This window comes from Typopeltis vanoorti, chromosome 8 (genome assembly GCF_054136105.1).
Source record: "Typopeltis vanoorti isolate ZY-2024b chromosome 8, IOZ_Tvanoo_1.0, whole genome shotgun sequence".
NCBI lineage: Eukaryota > Metazoa > Arthropoda > Arachnida > Uropygi > Thelyphonidae > Typopeltis > Typopeltis vanoorti.
In genome coordinates, this window is record NC_143556.1 from 97,274,482 (window position 1) to 97,289,724 (window position 15,243).

Here is a 15,243-nt window from a genome sequence, read left to right on the forward strand (position 1 = left end):
AGAAAAATGCAAGAAATCAGAGACTACTATGTGTAAAAGTAGCTAACAAACTTTACAGGAAGATTGGCAATATACAGAAAATAAATACCAGGTTGGCTATTGAAAAAGCTTAGAAATGAAGGAAAGAATACTGTAAAAGGAATCACAGAGATGAAAAATTTGACATAAAAATCGATGACAGAGATATCCTAGTTGTCTGTTGCAATTACTTTGAAACAGCAGGCAATATTTAAGGTAGAAAATGTCATTAAAAACCTGTGGAAAATCAGCCATATCGTCTGATTTTCCATTGAGAAGACTCATTGCAGGAAATCAATTATTCACACCAATCATACCTCTCCTTAAACTAATTCACTGACAAATCATTAACCAATGAAAAATTTGACATAAAAATCGATGACAGAGATATCCTAGTTGTCTGTTGCAATTACTTTGAAACAGCAGGCAATATTTAAGGTAGAAAATGTCATTAAAAACCTGTGGAAAATCAGCCATATCGTCTGATTTTCCATTGAGAAGACTCATTGCAGGAAATCAATTATTCACACCAATCATACCTCTCCTTAAACTAATTCACTGACAAATCATTAACCACTTTTGGCAAACCAATTCATCATCCTCCAAGCAAAAAAATCTAGTTCTAATACCTTTGCTAACCACGCTCTTACACAATTTCCATGTGCAACCCCTTGTTCTCTCCTTTCCTGCCATGTACCAAAAAAAAAAAGCCTTCAGTGCCAATTCCATAAAATCCCTTTGATTACTTATATACTACCATCATGTCTCCTCTTTTTTCACCAATCAGCTAGTTTTTGAAGTTCACAGATCTGCAATCTGTTCTCATAGGGAGCATTTCGTAGACCCACCACAATCCTTGTCACTCGCTTCTGGATCATCTCCACCATTTCTTCATCTCCATAAAATTTGGGCACAGATCTGCATGCAGTAGTCCAAATGTAATATTATTAAAGCCATATAATAATATCACATTTGGGCTACTGCATGTGCAGATCTGTTCACCCTTCAACAACCATATAATCTGATGTGCTGTTTTGGCTACCTCTGCCATATGCCCTCTAAACTTCAACTCCTTGTCCACAATCACCTCCAAATCCCTGGCCTCATCAGTTTCCTACAGTTCAGTTGCAGCCTGTGAAGTTTTAAGTGGGGTGCTGCCTATACAAAATAAATTTTTAAAAAATTATTTTTTTCCTAATAAATAAATAAACATTGATTTATTAATAAATAAATCTACAGATTTATTTATTAATAAATCAATGTTACTAATTAGGAAAAAAAGAATGTTTTTTTAAATTTTGTATAGGCAGCACCCCCACTTAAAACTTCATGGGCCACTACTGGTTCAGTTCCATCAATACAGTACACAGCTTGTGATCCCTTCTTCCCAAAGAGCATCACTCTACACTTGACCACATTAATGTTGTCACTAAAGTGCTGTTGATGCACAATACATAGCCTCTCACAGTGAAGTCATCCACATAGGGCTCGTAAACCTGGCAAGCACTACTGCCAAAAAAGTATATCTTCCCTAGTTGAAGGAAATGCCAATTAGACCTCTAGGTGGTAGATGTTTTTTTTTTTTTTATCATCCAGTGAAATACCACCACCTTGTTTATTAGAGACCTGAAGTGACTGAAGCCATGTTTGGTTGCTAGAGCAAGGGTTCTGGTTTCTGTCCCCACTTCCCAGTCTTCCAAAAACGCAGTGAGAGTGACACCCTCAATGATATACAAATCTCTCTTGGGGCATCAGGACCGTCCCCCATTTGAGAATAGAGCAGTAAAACAGCTTTTCAGGCCAATGATGGATAGTACATGGGACTGAACCAATTAATAACGAATCTGGAGGGTTCCTAATCAACCAGTGTCAAATCCTGCAGCCACGTATTTTGCCTGTTTGTGAGTGGAGGGAGACCAAATAGTGTGGTTACAGGGGGAACTATTCAGGTCACATATGGACAGGAAACTGAGTTCCCTATGTGTGGAGGGAGACCAAATAGTGTGGTTACAGGGGGAACTATTCAGGTCACATATGGACAGGAAACTGAGTTCCCTATGTGTGGAGGGAGACCAAATAGTGTGGTTACAGGGGGAACTATTCAGGTCACATATGGACAGGAAACTGAGTTCTCTATGTGTGGGCAGTATGTTTGTGAGTCTGCCACCTCACTGCACTTTTTCTTTATCTCTTCCTCACAAAATACAATGAACAACCACCAAAAGAAATGTGATTTTACTGTGGATCTCAAAAATTCTCCCACAAAAACTCATAAAAAAATCCACCCACAAAAAAACATAAAAAATCAAACTAAACAACCCACCAACATTAATTCTTATCAAAAAAAAAAAAAAATCAACATCTGTGATGTAGATAGATGTTGATTTTTTCATGGTGGTGTACATCATTACAAATGATGTGCACCACCACCTACAGTCATCTAAAACCAGAAGTACTATTCTTAGCAGGACCCCAACTGGCAACTACAACAGCCACTGCCCAAACTACACATTTCACAGCCCTTTCCACCACAAGGGCATCGCTTATGCATTCTTCAGAACCAACATACCATGCCAGAGATTGCACATCCTTGAATCCCCACTGTTTGAATCTGCTTTGGCTCAAAATGTCTCCACCAAACCAACCTGTCCTTTTCATATGCTCTCTATCGCTCCCCAAACTCCATCAACCACTCTGCCTTCTTTAACTATCTCTCTTTCTCTCTCTAAAGCTCACCTTCCTGCAGTCAAAATACCCCAATACTGAGGTCATCCTTCTTGGGGACTTCAATGCTCACAACTCACATTGGCTCTCCCTTCTATATAATAACTCATCCCTTCTAAATAATAACTCATCATTCCTGCATGAACAAGCATGCAGGAATGATGAGTTATTTGCCATCCCCAATGACCTCTCAGATCATCAATCTTCCTACCAGAATACCAGACAACCCTCTCCAACACACTCCACCTCTTGCTAACAAGCTCCCCTTCCAAGTATACTGTGGTTGTCAGTTCTTCTCTTGGTAACTCGGACCACAACCTAATACTAGTCTCTCTTACCACAGAACAACCTTCACCCACCAGTTCACAGTCTCATGTCCTTTGGCACTACAAGAGTGCCAACTGGGAGGACCTCCGTGATCCTCCCAGTTAGAAAACCTTCATCCTCACAGGAATGAAGGCTTTCATCCCTCATTCCACTCCAAACTCTCAGCCACCATCCAAGGCTTGGTACTCAAAAAAAAATGTGCCAATGCTGTAAAAAAAAAACCTTTGCTTACCACGAATGGCCCAAGACCAAAACTCCAACTGCCCACTCTGCAGCTCACAACCACTGTAAAAGAATCATCATCAAATCCAAGTCAGACTTTCAAAGGGCCAAATGCTGCAAACTCGCCTCCTGTCCAAATGGCAGTCGCTCCTTCTGGCCCCTTGCCAAGGCCATTGGGCAAGATTTCCACCACTCTCACATCCAGATTGTACTGTAATTACCTCACTTAAAGACAAGTCCAAATTACTGGCATCACCCTTCTCTTCAAATTTTTGCATTGATGACCTGGGCAAAGTTCCCTCCGTACTACAAAAAATGGCTTCCTTCGTGTCACCCATAGTCTTCAGACAAAAAGAAATCCAATGAATCTTCAATAACCTGAACAAAAACAAAGCATCTGGTCCTGATGGTATCCCACCCATTGTTTTAAAAAATTGTGTCACAGAACTGACACCTATCTTATATTGCTTCTTCAATCAATCCTATTCAACTGGCATCTACCCTACAACATGGAAGTAAGTCCACATTCAGCACATCTCAAAGAAAGGTAAAAAAAAGCCAACTACTGTCCAATTGCTCTCACTTCTGTTCTCCCTAAAATTATGGTGAAGATCATCAATAACCAACTCATGAACCACCTAGTCATACCAAGTAATCTGTGACCAGTAGTATGGATCCTGCTACTTGTGATCAACAGCTGATCTTGGTTTCACCACCCACCTCTGGACTCAAGCCATGGAAAAATTTAGAAAAACTCGCCTGGTTGCCCTCGGCAGATCAAAGGCATCTGATCAGGTTTGGTACAGGGGCCTACTTAATAAATTGCCATCCTATGGTCTGCTTTCCACACTCTGCAACTGGATTGGCAACTTTCTCACTGGCTCTCTCAGACTTCCAATCCTATCCACAGCTTTGCCGATGAGAGTACACTCCATTCCTCCTTTTCACTGACCGTGACCAGTAACCTGAACTCAGATCTTATATAATAGATTATATAATAGAGGATGATGGTAGATGTTTTATCATTTCATAATGGATGTCATCAGGCCTTACTGCACTAGGGTGAGATTGTAGGAGAGCTCTTTTTAGTTCTTCCTTAACAAATGGCTGATTATACGACTGAAGAATTTTTCTTAGAAAAATTAAGCCTTTGTTTCTCTTGCTGCTCTTTCAGTATTAAAAATTCAGGAGAATATGAAGCTGTTGCTGAGATTCTAGCAAAAGTTTCTCCCAAAGTATCTGAATAGCTTTGGGATCAGCAATAACACTTCCATTATGGTTTAAGGTAGATAAACAATGTGTTCTATATCTGCCTAGACCGGTCATTTGATTAATTGATGTAGTAAATTGGATCCATGATTGTTTTTGACTCTGACATCTTACATAACGTGCTTTGGCTCGAGCACGCTTGAAAGCTATTAAGTTTGATGTGATGGGGTATCTATGAAATATGCCCCCAAGCTCTGTGATGATCTTTTTTGGCTGTCTGACACTCTGGGTTCCACCAAGGTTTTGGATAGATTGGAAACCAAGATGATGTTTTCGGGATGGAGGCTGTTGCTGCCTGGACAATGAATTCTGTTATACATTTTACCACTTCATTGATAGGTGTTTGACTGATGGCATCAGCATTAAATTTTGCAATATGAGAGAAAGTGTTCAAGTCAGCCTGGTCAATTTTCCACATAGGTATACGTGTGGGTGAACATGGTTCTTGTGAAGACATTGTGCAGAGAACAGGAAAGTGATCACTTCCATATATGTTCTCTTCAACGTCCCACATGAGTAGTAGAAGAATGGAAGGGGAGCAGATTGTAAGATCAATTGCAGAATATGAACGGGTAGGCATATGGAAGAAAGTATTGAATTTATTATTTAAAAGGGAGGGGTTATTATTATCAAGAATTCTTTCAATGATTCGACCTCGTCTATTAGTGTTGGCACTACCCCACAGAGTATTGTGACAATTAAAGTCACCCATCAAAAGTATGGGTTCAGGCAGTTGCAGGATAAGGTTATCAAGATCAATTTCATTTAACTTGGCATTTGGTGGTAAATAAATTGAACATACTGTAATAAGAAATCCCACAGAGAAGCGAATCGCTACTGCTTCCAGAGAAGTATTAAGTTGAACCTGATAGAAAGGAATATGACTGCCTACTAGGATAGCTACTCCTCCATGAGCCACCTCCAGTTCTGTCCTTACATACAACAGTGAAGTTCCTAAAGGTATGGTCCTCATTGGGACTTAAGTACGTTTCCTGTAGACAGAAACAGAAAGGTTTGTGTTTCTGCAACAACATCTTGATATCGTCAATATTCTGTCGAATCCCACGGCGTTTTTTTTATTGTCTTGATTTTATTGACTTCTCTGGTTTTCGGGAGGTTAAAGGCTTACCTTTGTCAGATTTATATTTATCCACTGTTTTAGGGAAGTATGGATGGCCAGTGTCCATCTCTTCCTCTGGTGGAGTGTTCAAAATATCAAATGTGTTAGGGTCAGTTGGTATGTTTAGTTTGCTTTCAGTGGGTACTGAGGTAAATTTTTTTAAGTGTCTGGTGGTTTATCTTTGAGTGATGTATCTGCCATAATTTTTTTTACAGGTGAGTTTTCATTGAATGGGACCATTTTTGAAGTTGTCTCTGGAGTAAGGCCATAGGTCTTGTGATTAATACACTCAACAGAGAAGCACTTGTGATCGTAAAGTTCAGTTATGGTGAAATTATCAGATGGTGGAATAGACATACATATTTGAGTTGCTGTTGGCACTTTTGTAATTACTTTTTCAGCACAAGAGGATCGTAGAAGAAGTGTAATGGTGGCCAGCTTTCTTTTTGCATTTTGATATGTTATGTTTTGTTCTGTTTTAATTTTTCATCTTTCCCTTTCTGACATTGCACGAGAATAAGCTGGATGATCTCTCTGACAGTTGACACATTTAGCTTTTTTTTTTACAGCAAGATTTATTATCATGTTCTTTACTACCACATCGGGCACAGGTAGTAGAACCATGACAGGCAGTTTGGGCATGTCCATATCTTTGACATTTAAAGCATCTCAGCAGATTAGGGATGTACATTCTAACAGGACAGCTGAGATACCCTGCTTTTACAGATGCTGGAGGCCTAGGTGTACCAAAAGTAGGGATGGTGTTCTTGGTTGAGGCCAGGCGACCATCCCTACATATCAGGATGCGCCTCACACCCATCACTCTTTGATCTTTAAGCTCTGAACATATATCAGGAACATCAAGGAGATCCCATTCTGATATCACTCCTCTACTGGAATTGAGTGTTTTGTGAGGGTGTTATTGCAATTTGTATTCCATCCATTGTCGTTGCTCTCAATAGTTTCTCGGAATGTTGTTTACACATTGTTTCCATGAGGATATCACCAGAACGCAATTTCTTGACAGTTTTGGGAGGTCCTGCCAGTCCTTCTAAACCTTTTTGGATAAAGAAGGGTGAAATTTTCCCAATTAGTTTTTCACCTGTTGCATGAATGATTAAAAAGGTTGGTACATTTATGTTAGTATCCAATATCTTTTGTTTCTTGCTTCTGTTTCCATATGCTGAATCTATAGTATCAGTACCTGATTGGGACTTTGTTGGGGTCCCTGAAACATTTGAGGATGAAGGATTCATATTTAAGGAGTTTTTAGTTTGGCGCCAGAGCTCACCACCCACCACGGAGCCACACATGGATGCCCACTACCTGGCAAGCAAAGACTGCACTCAGGAGTGAAACGGCAGGGCTACTCTGGACACTACACTTGCACTGCAGCAGGTCTAGGATCCCGATCCCAGACAATGGGATGAGAGACCTACTGCAACACCGTTGACACTTGCAGGCAAGCCCACTAGCTGATTGATCCTGGCTGGGCCATCCAGGACTGCCTGTCTTGCCAAAGCAGGGGCCAAAGTAGTGCAAAACTACCAGGATCCCCCTTTCCGGATGTCCATAGGTCGCATGGCAAACAAGGAGGCAGGGCGTTGGATCCCAGTGATGGTGATCTGGAAAAAGGATAGTGAAAAAGACTCAGGAGAAGTAGAGCAAAGAATACAGGAAGAATGAAAAGAGCCAGTACTATCACTGGGAGGTCCCCTCGACCATGAACAGGTGCCCCACATGGAGGGGCATCCTAATAGAGTTGCTTCTTACTAATCCTATGATTTCAGTTTTCTGCCTTAGCCTCTCTCTCTCTTTGGGAATGCAATTTCTATTGAGGATTATCCATTTGTCATTTTTCATCTTGGCTACATGGCCAGCCAAGTCCCATGTTAATTGCTTAGCTTTTTGAAGAGTATCACAAATTTTGTGACCTGTTTAATGTCTGAATTTTTTACCTTTTATGCTTTTTTTTAATTCCCAAAATATTTCTCTCCAATGCTTGTTAGCATCCGTTTTTTTTTTTCTTTTTTTGAAGGACTAAGTTTGTCAATATCATTAACACAGTATGCCAATATAGCAGCAAAATGGAACCAACATTTTCCTTTTAAGAGAGAGAGAGAAATTGCACTTCATTTGCTGGTTTATATCTCCAGTAAATTATCCCATGCTTTGGTAACTCCATGTGGTATTTATTGGTTTTTATCTATTGTTGAATTATATTATTATTTCTCCAAGGTAGGTATACTTTGGCATCTATTTCATACCGATGCAATCGTGAAGAACAAGGTCTTCAAGAATATAAAAATTACATCTGTGATCATCTTTATGGCAAGTTGAGACTAACAGACCATGCTCTGAATACTTTTTCACATAGGATTAAATGAAGGAAGAGATTAGTATCAAACAGAAGTTGCTATACGTCTGAAAGACTATTTTTAGAATCGGCATTTGCTATGAAGCACTCCCCCAACAACAAGTACGGTTGCATTAATTTGCAAAAGATCTGGGGAAGAGTTATTCCAAGACTTGATAGCATGACTTCTTTAAATTAAATTTATGGTTATCTGGCCCATAGCAGGTGCCATGTTAAGACATTATTTTTTTTCAATTAAAATTTTAATTGTTTCTGATCATTTAGTTTAGTGCATGTGTACTTGCCACAATTACAATTTGTGCTCTGAAGATATTAGATAGAAAACTAGCAGAATATTACTAAGTGCAATTGATTAGTTTTTTCCCTCTCTTGGTGTTGTTTACACTGTGAAGTACTGTTATGAACAATCAGCAACACCTAAGCCTTTTGATACATATACTGTTACTAAAATTTGCCAGCTTGGTTGGCCAGATGGTTCAACACACCCTGCTCTCTAACTAATATGTATTAGGTTTGAATCAGATGATAGAATGGATGTTTCTCACAGAAATTAGATGAGAAATGAATTTCGCTGTATGGTATGAGAGTATCATCCTGCTACTGGAGGCCTGAATGGCTTGAAAAAGTTCAATGTTTAGTCTCTATAGCAAAGTTATTCAATTATATTAAAAAAATTAAATAATACATTTAAAAATCAATCTTTATAAACATTTTATTCATTATTTTTATCATCATCATCATCAAATTCCTGCCATGTACCCTCAAGGAGTGTACAGCATATGATAGTACTACATGAAAAAATTACATCATTACTAACTTCCGATCTACAATTTTCCTCCAAATCAGTCTGTTACTTGTCAAGACTCCAACATTATCAGATGATCTTATATTTCTATTGTCTAAGGCACTTTGTACAGTATCAATCCACCTACATCTTGGTCTTCCTCTGGGTCGTTTTCCTGAAAACCTGGCAGAGAACACTTGTTTTGCTAATCTTTCCTCTTCCATTCTATTTAAGTGACCATACCACCTGAGATTAGCTCTGCTAACGCATTCCTGGATGCTGACAATGTCAAGTTCTTAACTAATATCCTCGTTTTTAATATGATATTGCCATTCATGCCATCTGTTCAAGCCCCTAATCTTTCTCAGGACTCTCATATCTGCAGTCTCTAGTCTTTGGTCAAGTGTTTTACTTCTGACCCAGCTCTCAGATCCATAAGTTAAAACTGGTTTGAACACTGTCTTGTATACAGCTAATTTAGTGTTCGGACTAATTTCTCTCTTATTCCATATGAATTTATTCAATTGACTTCCCACCATACCAGCTTTGCTCATTCTGTTGTCTATTTCTATATTGAATTTACCATCTTCATAAAAATCGTGCCTAAGTAGCTGAAATGTTTTACTTGTTTCACAGGTTCTCCATTCACAACACAATTGACATTTTCAATGATTCTGCCTATTTTCATTGTCTTTGTCTTTTTATTGCTGACCTTCATACCATATCTATTACAACAGTTATTCAATTTAGTCAGAGAATCTTGCAGACTTGTAGCAGATTTATTTAGAAGTATAACATCATCCGCATAAAGCAAAGAGCTGACATTAACATCTCCAATTTTGATATCAGGTTTAATACCACTTTCCTTCATAATATGATCCATATAGATAATGAATAACAGAGGGTATAATGTACATCCTTGTCTCACACCAGATTTAACATTAAACCATCTTCTGTACTTCCTTCAATTCTAACTGCTGACTTACAACTCAAATAAAGACTAAGTATTGCTTCATATAATGCCCTATTGACACCATATAACTGTAGCGTATTGAATAGCTTCTCTCTTGGCACCTTGTCATATGCCTTTTCCAAATCGACAAAACTTAAATACAGATCTTTGTTATATTCCCATGCTTTCTCGACTATTTGTCGTAAAATAAAGATCTGATCCTGACAGCCTCTATTTGGCCTGAATCCAGCTTGTTCTTCACCCAGCTTTTCTTCCACAATTCTTCTCAATCGTTTCTCAAGTATACTTGCATAGATCTTGCCAGGAAAACTCAGTAGGGAAATACCTCTGTAATTCTCACATTCAGTTTTATTTCCCTTTTTATATATGGGTACTATGAGAGCTCAACTCCATCAGGAATTCATCCCTCTGTCCAGGCTTTCTGAACTATGCAGTGCAGCCACTGTAAGACTTTTATACCACCATACTTCAGCATTTCTGGTCGAATATCATCTACTTCTGCTGCCTTTCCACATTTTAAGCCTTTGATGGCTTTTTCTACTTCAAGTATGGATATGTATTCCTGACTACATGTCTGGTCAGTGTTTTTTATCACTGTGCTGTCATCACTGCTTGTTTCATTTAGCAGTTTTTCAAAGTAATTACTCCATACTTCAAGAATATGTTTTTCTTCCATTTTCATGTCACCTTAAATCATCTCTAACTCCTTTTACAGCATTCTTTCCTCCATTCCTAAACTTCTTCAACAACCACCAGAATATTTTGCCACCTTCTTGATAATTATTTTCTATATTCTTGCCAAAGTTCTCCCATGACTTTTGTTTAGCTAGTTTTACACAGTGTTTAGCATTCTTGCATTTGTCTCTGTATTCTCTAAGAGCACAAGCTGACTTATTCGCCAGGAACTATTGATATGCTTTCTTCCACATGCCTCTCTAGCTGAATTAATCAGGGCTTTCTTCAAGGCTTGCCTCTGAATCTCCAAGGTTTGGTTCCTGTTCTCAAATTCTTTCATTTTTTCTTCAATAATCTTTGTGTATTTTAGTCTACTGTTTACATTTGAGAGCTGCTCAACTTTTATTCGCTTTAAAACTTTCTTACATGTTATTCTTTTCAATATGAAATTTAATTTTATCCTGCTCAAGACTAAATAGTGATCACTTTCAATTTCAAATCCTCTGTACACTCTGGTGTCCTGCACAAGGGAGAAAACATCACTATCAACAAAAACATAGTCAATGAGACTTTTCTTATTCCTTGCCTCTTCTCTCCATGTGAATTTGTGCACATTTTTATGTTGGAACATGGTGTTAGTAATAACAAGTCCATGTCCTGAGCAGAAATCCAACAGATATTTGCCATTATTATTAGCTTTGCTCTTTTCTCCAAATTTTCCCAAAATATTTTTGTATGTCTGTCTCACAATCATTTCCTACTCTGCTATTTAGATCCCCAACAAGGACCAACTTTTCCTTTTTCATTGTGTCAGTTACTTTTTCTAAATCATCAAAAAATTCCTCTATTTCTACCTTAGTAGAACCTTCTATGGGACTATAGGCACAAATAAGTCTCATTGTCCAGTTTCCCCATTCTCATATTTGCCCACATTACTCTACTTGAGAATGCCATTCAAGAAGATTAGCCTCATATTTTGTGTTGAATACTATGGCTACTCCTTGTTTTCCTTGATTGTCATTGCCTGAATATAACATTTTGTATTTATTGCTCAGAAAGATCTCACCAGTTTTTGTCATTTTTTTTTTGTTTCAGTCACCCCTATTATGTCGATCTGGTACTTATCTAATTCCTCAGCCAGCTCCATTTCTTTGCCATTTAGGCTTCTTATGTTGATAGTACCGATCTTTAACTCTGGTGATGTTGAGTTGAGGTGTGTTTGCAGATTTGTTCCAGTAGGATTAAACAACGGGGGCCTTGTTTAACCGGGCGACGCACCAGCCGGCATGAAATTTTGTCATGTTGTACCATCATTTTTTATTTTGGTTTAACCAATAAGAATACAATTTGGTCGGCTAAATCCCAAATTGCCAGCCCATCCTCGTTCGTTCAGTATCCAAGTAGATACCCAACAGGGTGCACCACAAGAAGGTGAGTGCACAATCCTTTACAATCTTTTTGCATGTTAAATTGTCATAGTACACTGCTCCTTAAAGATCTATACCAGGAATAATTATCATTTGACACTATTAAGTGCTATTGCTTAATGAACAACTTTTCCTGATGCCTCTAATTATAGCATGTCTTTCAATTCATGCACCAAATATGAAACAGCTAAACAGATCAGTTTAAACAAATAAAACGAATAATAAATTGTGTAATAATTATATATCCAATATGGGCTATATTTTAAGCATAAATTTTCTTAATTGCAACTAGAAACACACTCACCTCAAATATGTGCTTCATTCCTTCTTCAGATAACACAATAACAATACTAAACAAAGCATATGTTGAGTTATGCTCAAAACTACTTTCATCATTTCCAGCAACAAGACTAACAGCCCATAACCTAAAGCAAAATTAAACTTATTAAACTTCATTACACACTAACTAAAGAAAGGGTGATGGGCTTTTAATTTTTAAAATTCAGCTGATCTCTAATGTCAAGCAAGAGTAAATTGCCTGAAGAAAGAGAGAGAGATTAAGATGGGGGGGGTACTCTGCAGCAAAAAGGGGGAATGTATTAAGAAGAATTCAGAAGCGTTAAAGAAGGGATTAGAAGACCTGGAATGCCAGCTGATGTTATGCAAACAAGAGTAGGAATGTGTGTGTGTGTGTGTGTGTGTGTGTGTGTGTGTGTGTGTGTGTGTGTGTGTGTGTGTGTGTGTGTGAGAGAGAGAGAGAGAGAGAGAGAGAGAGTTATGGGAATAACAAAATGAGCAAAAATAGGAGATCCAGTAGAAAAGATGGAATGAGCGAAAGGTAAGATAGTGCAGGAGCTAGAGATGGAGAGATAACAGGAAGATAAGAGAATGCAAAGAGAGAATATCAGAGAGGAGAGAGAGAGAGAGAGAGACAGTAGGGATGCAGGTGAGCAATGAAAGAATGGAGATATGAGAGATGTGATGTAAGTAGATGCAATGATTTGTGAATACAGTGTGACTATGGCAATTAAGCAATGTGAAAATATGGATAAGATGACAGTGCTGATGACCTGAGAGGTAGTGTGAATTAGGAGGTGAGAGATATGAGGCTAATGCATGAGGTTGTTCAGAGTAAAGTTAGTAAGCATATTACATGATATGATTATGAACAACTGAGGAGAGGAATATCAATAATGAATGACGTGTTAGCAAGAATGTGTAAAAAGAGAGGATTGGATTATGTTAAAGCCTGGAGTGCATTTCAAGATAGAAGAGAGCTGTATACAAAAGACAGGCTGCATTTTAATGATGGAGGGAATGGAGAAAAATGTTATTTCTCCTGGAAAGTGAGTGTGTTTGTGCAGAAAAACTAGAGCTGCCAGGGGGGGGGATAGGTCCCCTCTTGTGAGAACAGTCACTTGAGAGAAGAAGGGAAGAACATATGATGTAATGCAGAGTCCAACAGACTCATGAGGGAATAATAATAGGTATAGTATAACGTTTTAAATAACAGGTTCACACATTTAAGAGAAAACAAAATAGAATTTATTACTCCTATACATTTTGCTCAATGTGTCATCAAGGAAGAAGGCACAAGATTTGGTAACAACATTTAAATTATGAATATAAAAAGAGTCGTACAGAATGTGTATAATATCACGTGTCTCATTCACAGCTGTACATTATGAGGAAACACTATTAGAGTTCAGAGAAGTGGGTATAGATGTATAATTAATTAGTTATTAAAAAAATTATAAACAATTACAGCAGTCACTTCCAGTAACTTAGAGACAAGTATACAGTATCTGATTAAGATTATGATAGTTGCATAGGTCTTCACATGATTTAAAAATTAGATGATCGATATGAACCTTTAGTGTCAATGGCATGAGAAGCAAGGCCTGAACCTTCAGATTCCAAATATCTCCAAGTCCAACCTCACATCCACGTTGTGGAGTGTGGAAGCAGCATAAAGTAGAGAACTCGTGTGCCTCAGGCTGATACAGTAGCCATAAAGGATTACAGAAAACCTTGAAAAATGTCTGACTAAAGGGGCTCTAGCAAAGACGTTAGGACTGCTGTGCCGTCTGTTTCATCATTGGTGGAAGAATTCATATATCAACAGCAATGTGAAAAGTCTTCCACTGGCAGGTGGAAGACTCTGAATACAGATCAATGGCTAGCAGTTTAAGCCAAGTTAGCTTCCTATTGCAGATGTGGAAGAGATCAGAGCCTCACAATGCAACTATCCTACAGTCAACCATATAAAAACGGATTTATCTTACAAGCTATGCTTTGGAAGTTGGAACTCTTGCAACATCCCAAGCTCTAAATAGTTACAGGGGAAAAGACACTGAAACTATGAGTAAAATGAGAACTGCAAATGTACTCCATGATGATGTCAACTTAAATCCAAAAGGGTGGCATCTGATATCCCTCATTTGAAAACAAGAATCTTGAAAACTGGAACTTGGAATGTGAAAATAAACTAGGGAATTTTGACAACCTTATATTGAAAATGAAAAGACTTAAAGTTGATGTGATGGGAATTAGTGAAACAAGATGGCCTAACATGAAAAAACTAGAAAAAGATGGCTTTACATTTGTATATTCTGGTAGAGAGAAGCATGAATATGGCGTGGGTTTCATGATAAAGAGAGGTATCTTTAAATCTGTAATAGCGTTGGTTGGTGGTTTATAGTTTATTTGGCACAAAAACTACAAAGGTCATACTGTGCCATACTAAAGGTTACAACATTAGCATTTACAGAAAATTGCAAACAATATGCCTGTACAAGAATCTAGTTTCACAAAGCAGCATCTCTAGGTAAACAAAACTGCTGCAGAGGTCAGAGGTTATTACAGTAAGGGATATCAGATGCAAAAATAGTTAATAATATAAGTTAATACATAATATATGAAACACTTAGCCAAGGAATGCAGAATCTACATATATGTAAAATTATAATAGATGCCTTTATAGCAGTACAAAAATAGGCAAAAAGAGATTATTATACAATATGCATGGATGAAAATTAAATTTAGCAATGTAATATAAACTGAATTTAGCAACACATATAAACAGAATTACTAGAAGGTAAACAAATAGACAAGGTGTCCTACAGCACTACATGATTATTCAAAAAATAAAGTAGTAAATAAGATGCATACACAACATTTATGTTAAGCAATGCATTATCTACATATAAACAAAATTATTATAGAGGTTTCAGCAGTACATAAATCGATAATAGTACAGGTTAACATATGTAAATACAAAACAAGTCAAGGAAAGCTGTGTCTACATCTAGTAAGATTATAACAAAC

At 37.8% G+C, this 15,243-nt stretch overlaps 1 protein-coding gene across 2 annotated transcripts in view; it reads right to left on the reverse strand.

Moving 5' to 3' along the window:
• LOC150104209 (nardilysin-like) overlaps positions 1–15,243 on the reverse strand; it is a 561,456-nt gene that overhangs the window by 337,034 nt on the left and 209,179 nt on the right. For both annotated transcript variants that reach the window (XM_090396835.1, XM_090396833.1), the window contains exon 13: positions 12,221–12,341. In XM_090396835.1, coding sequence (XP_090252961.1) covers positions 12,221–12,341 — 121 coding nt within the window. The remainder of the gene's footprint in view (positions 1–12,220; positions 12,342–15,243) is intronic.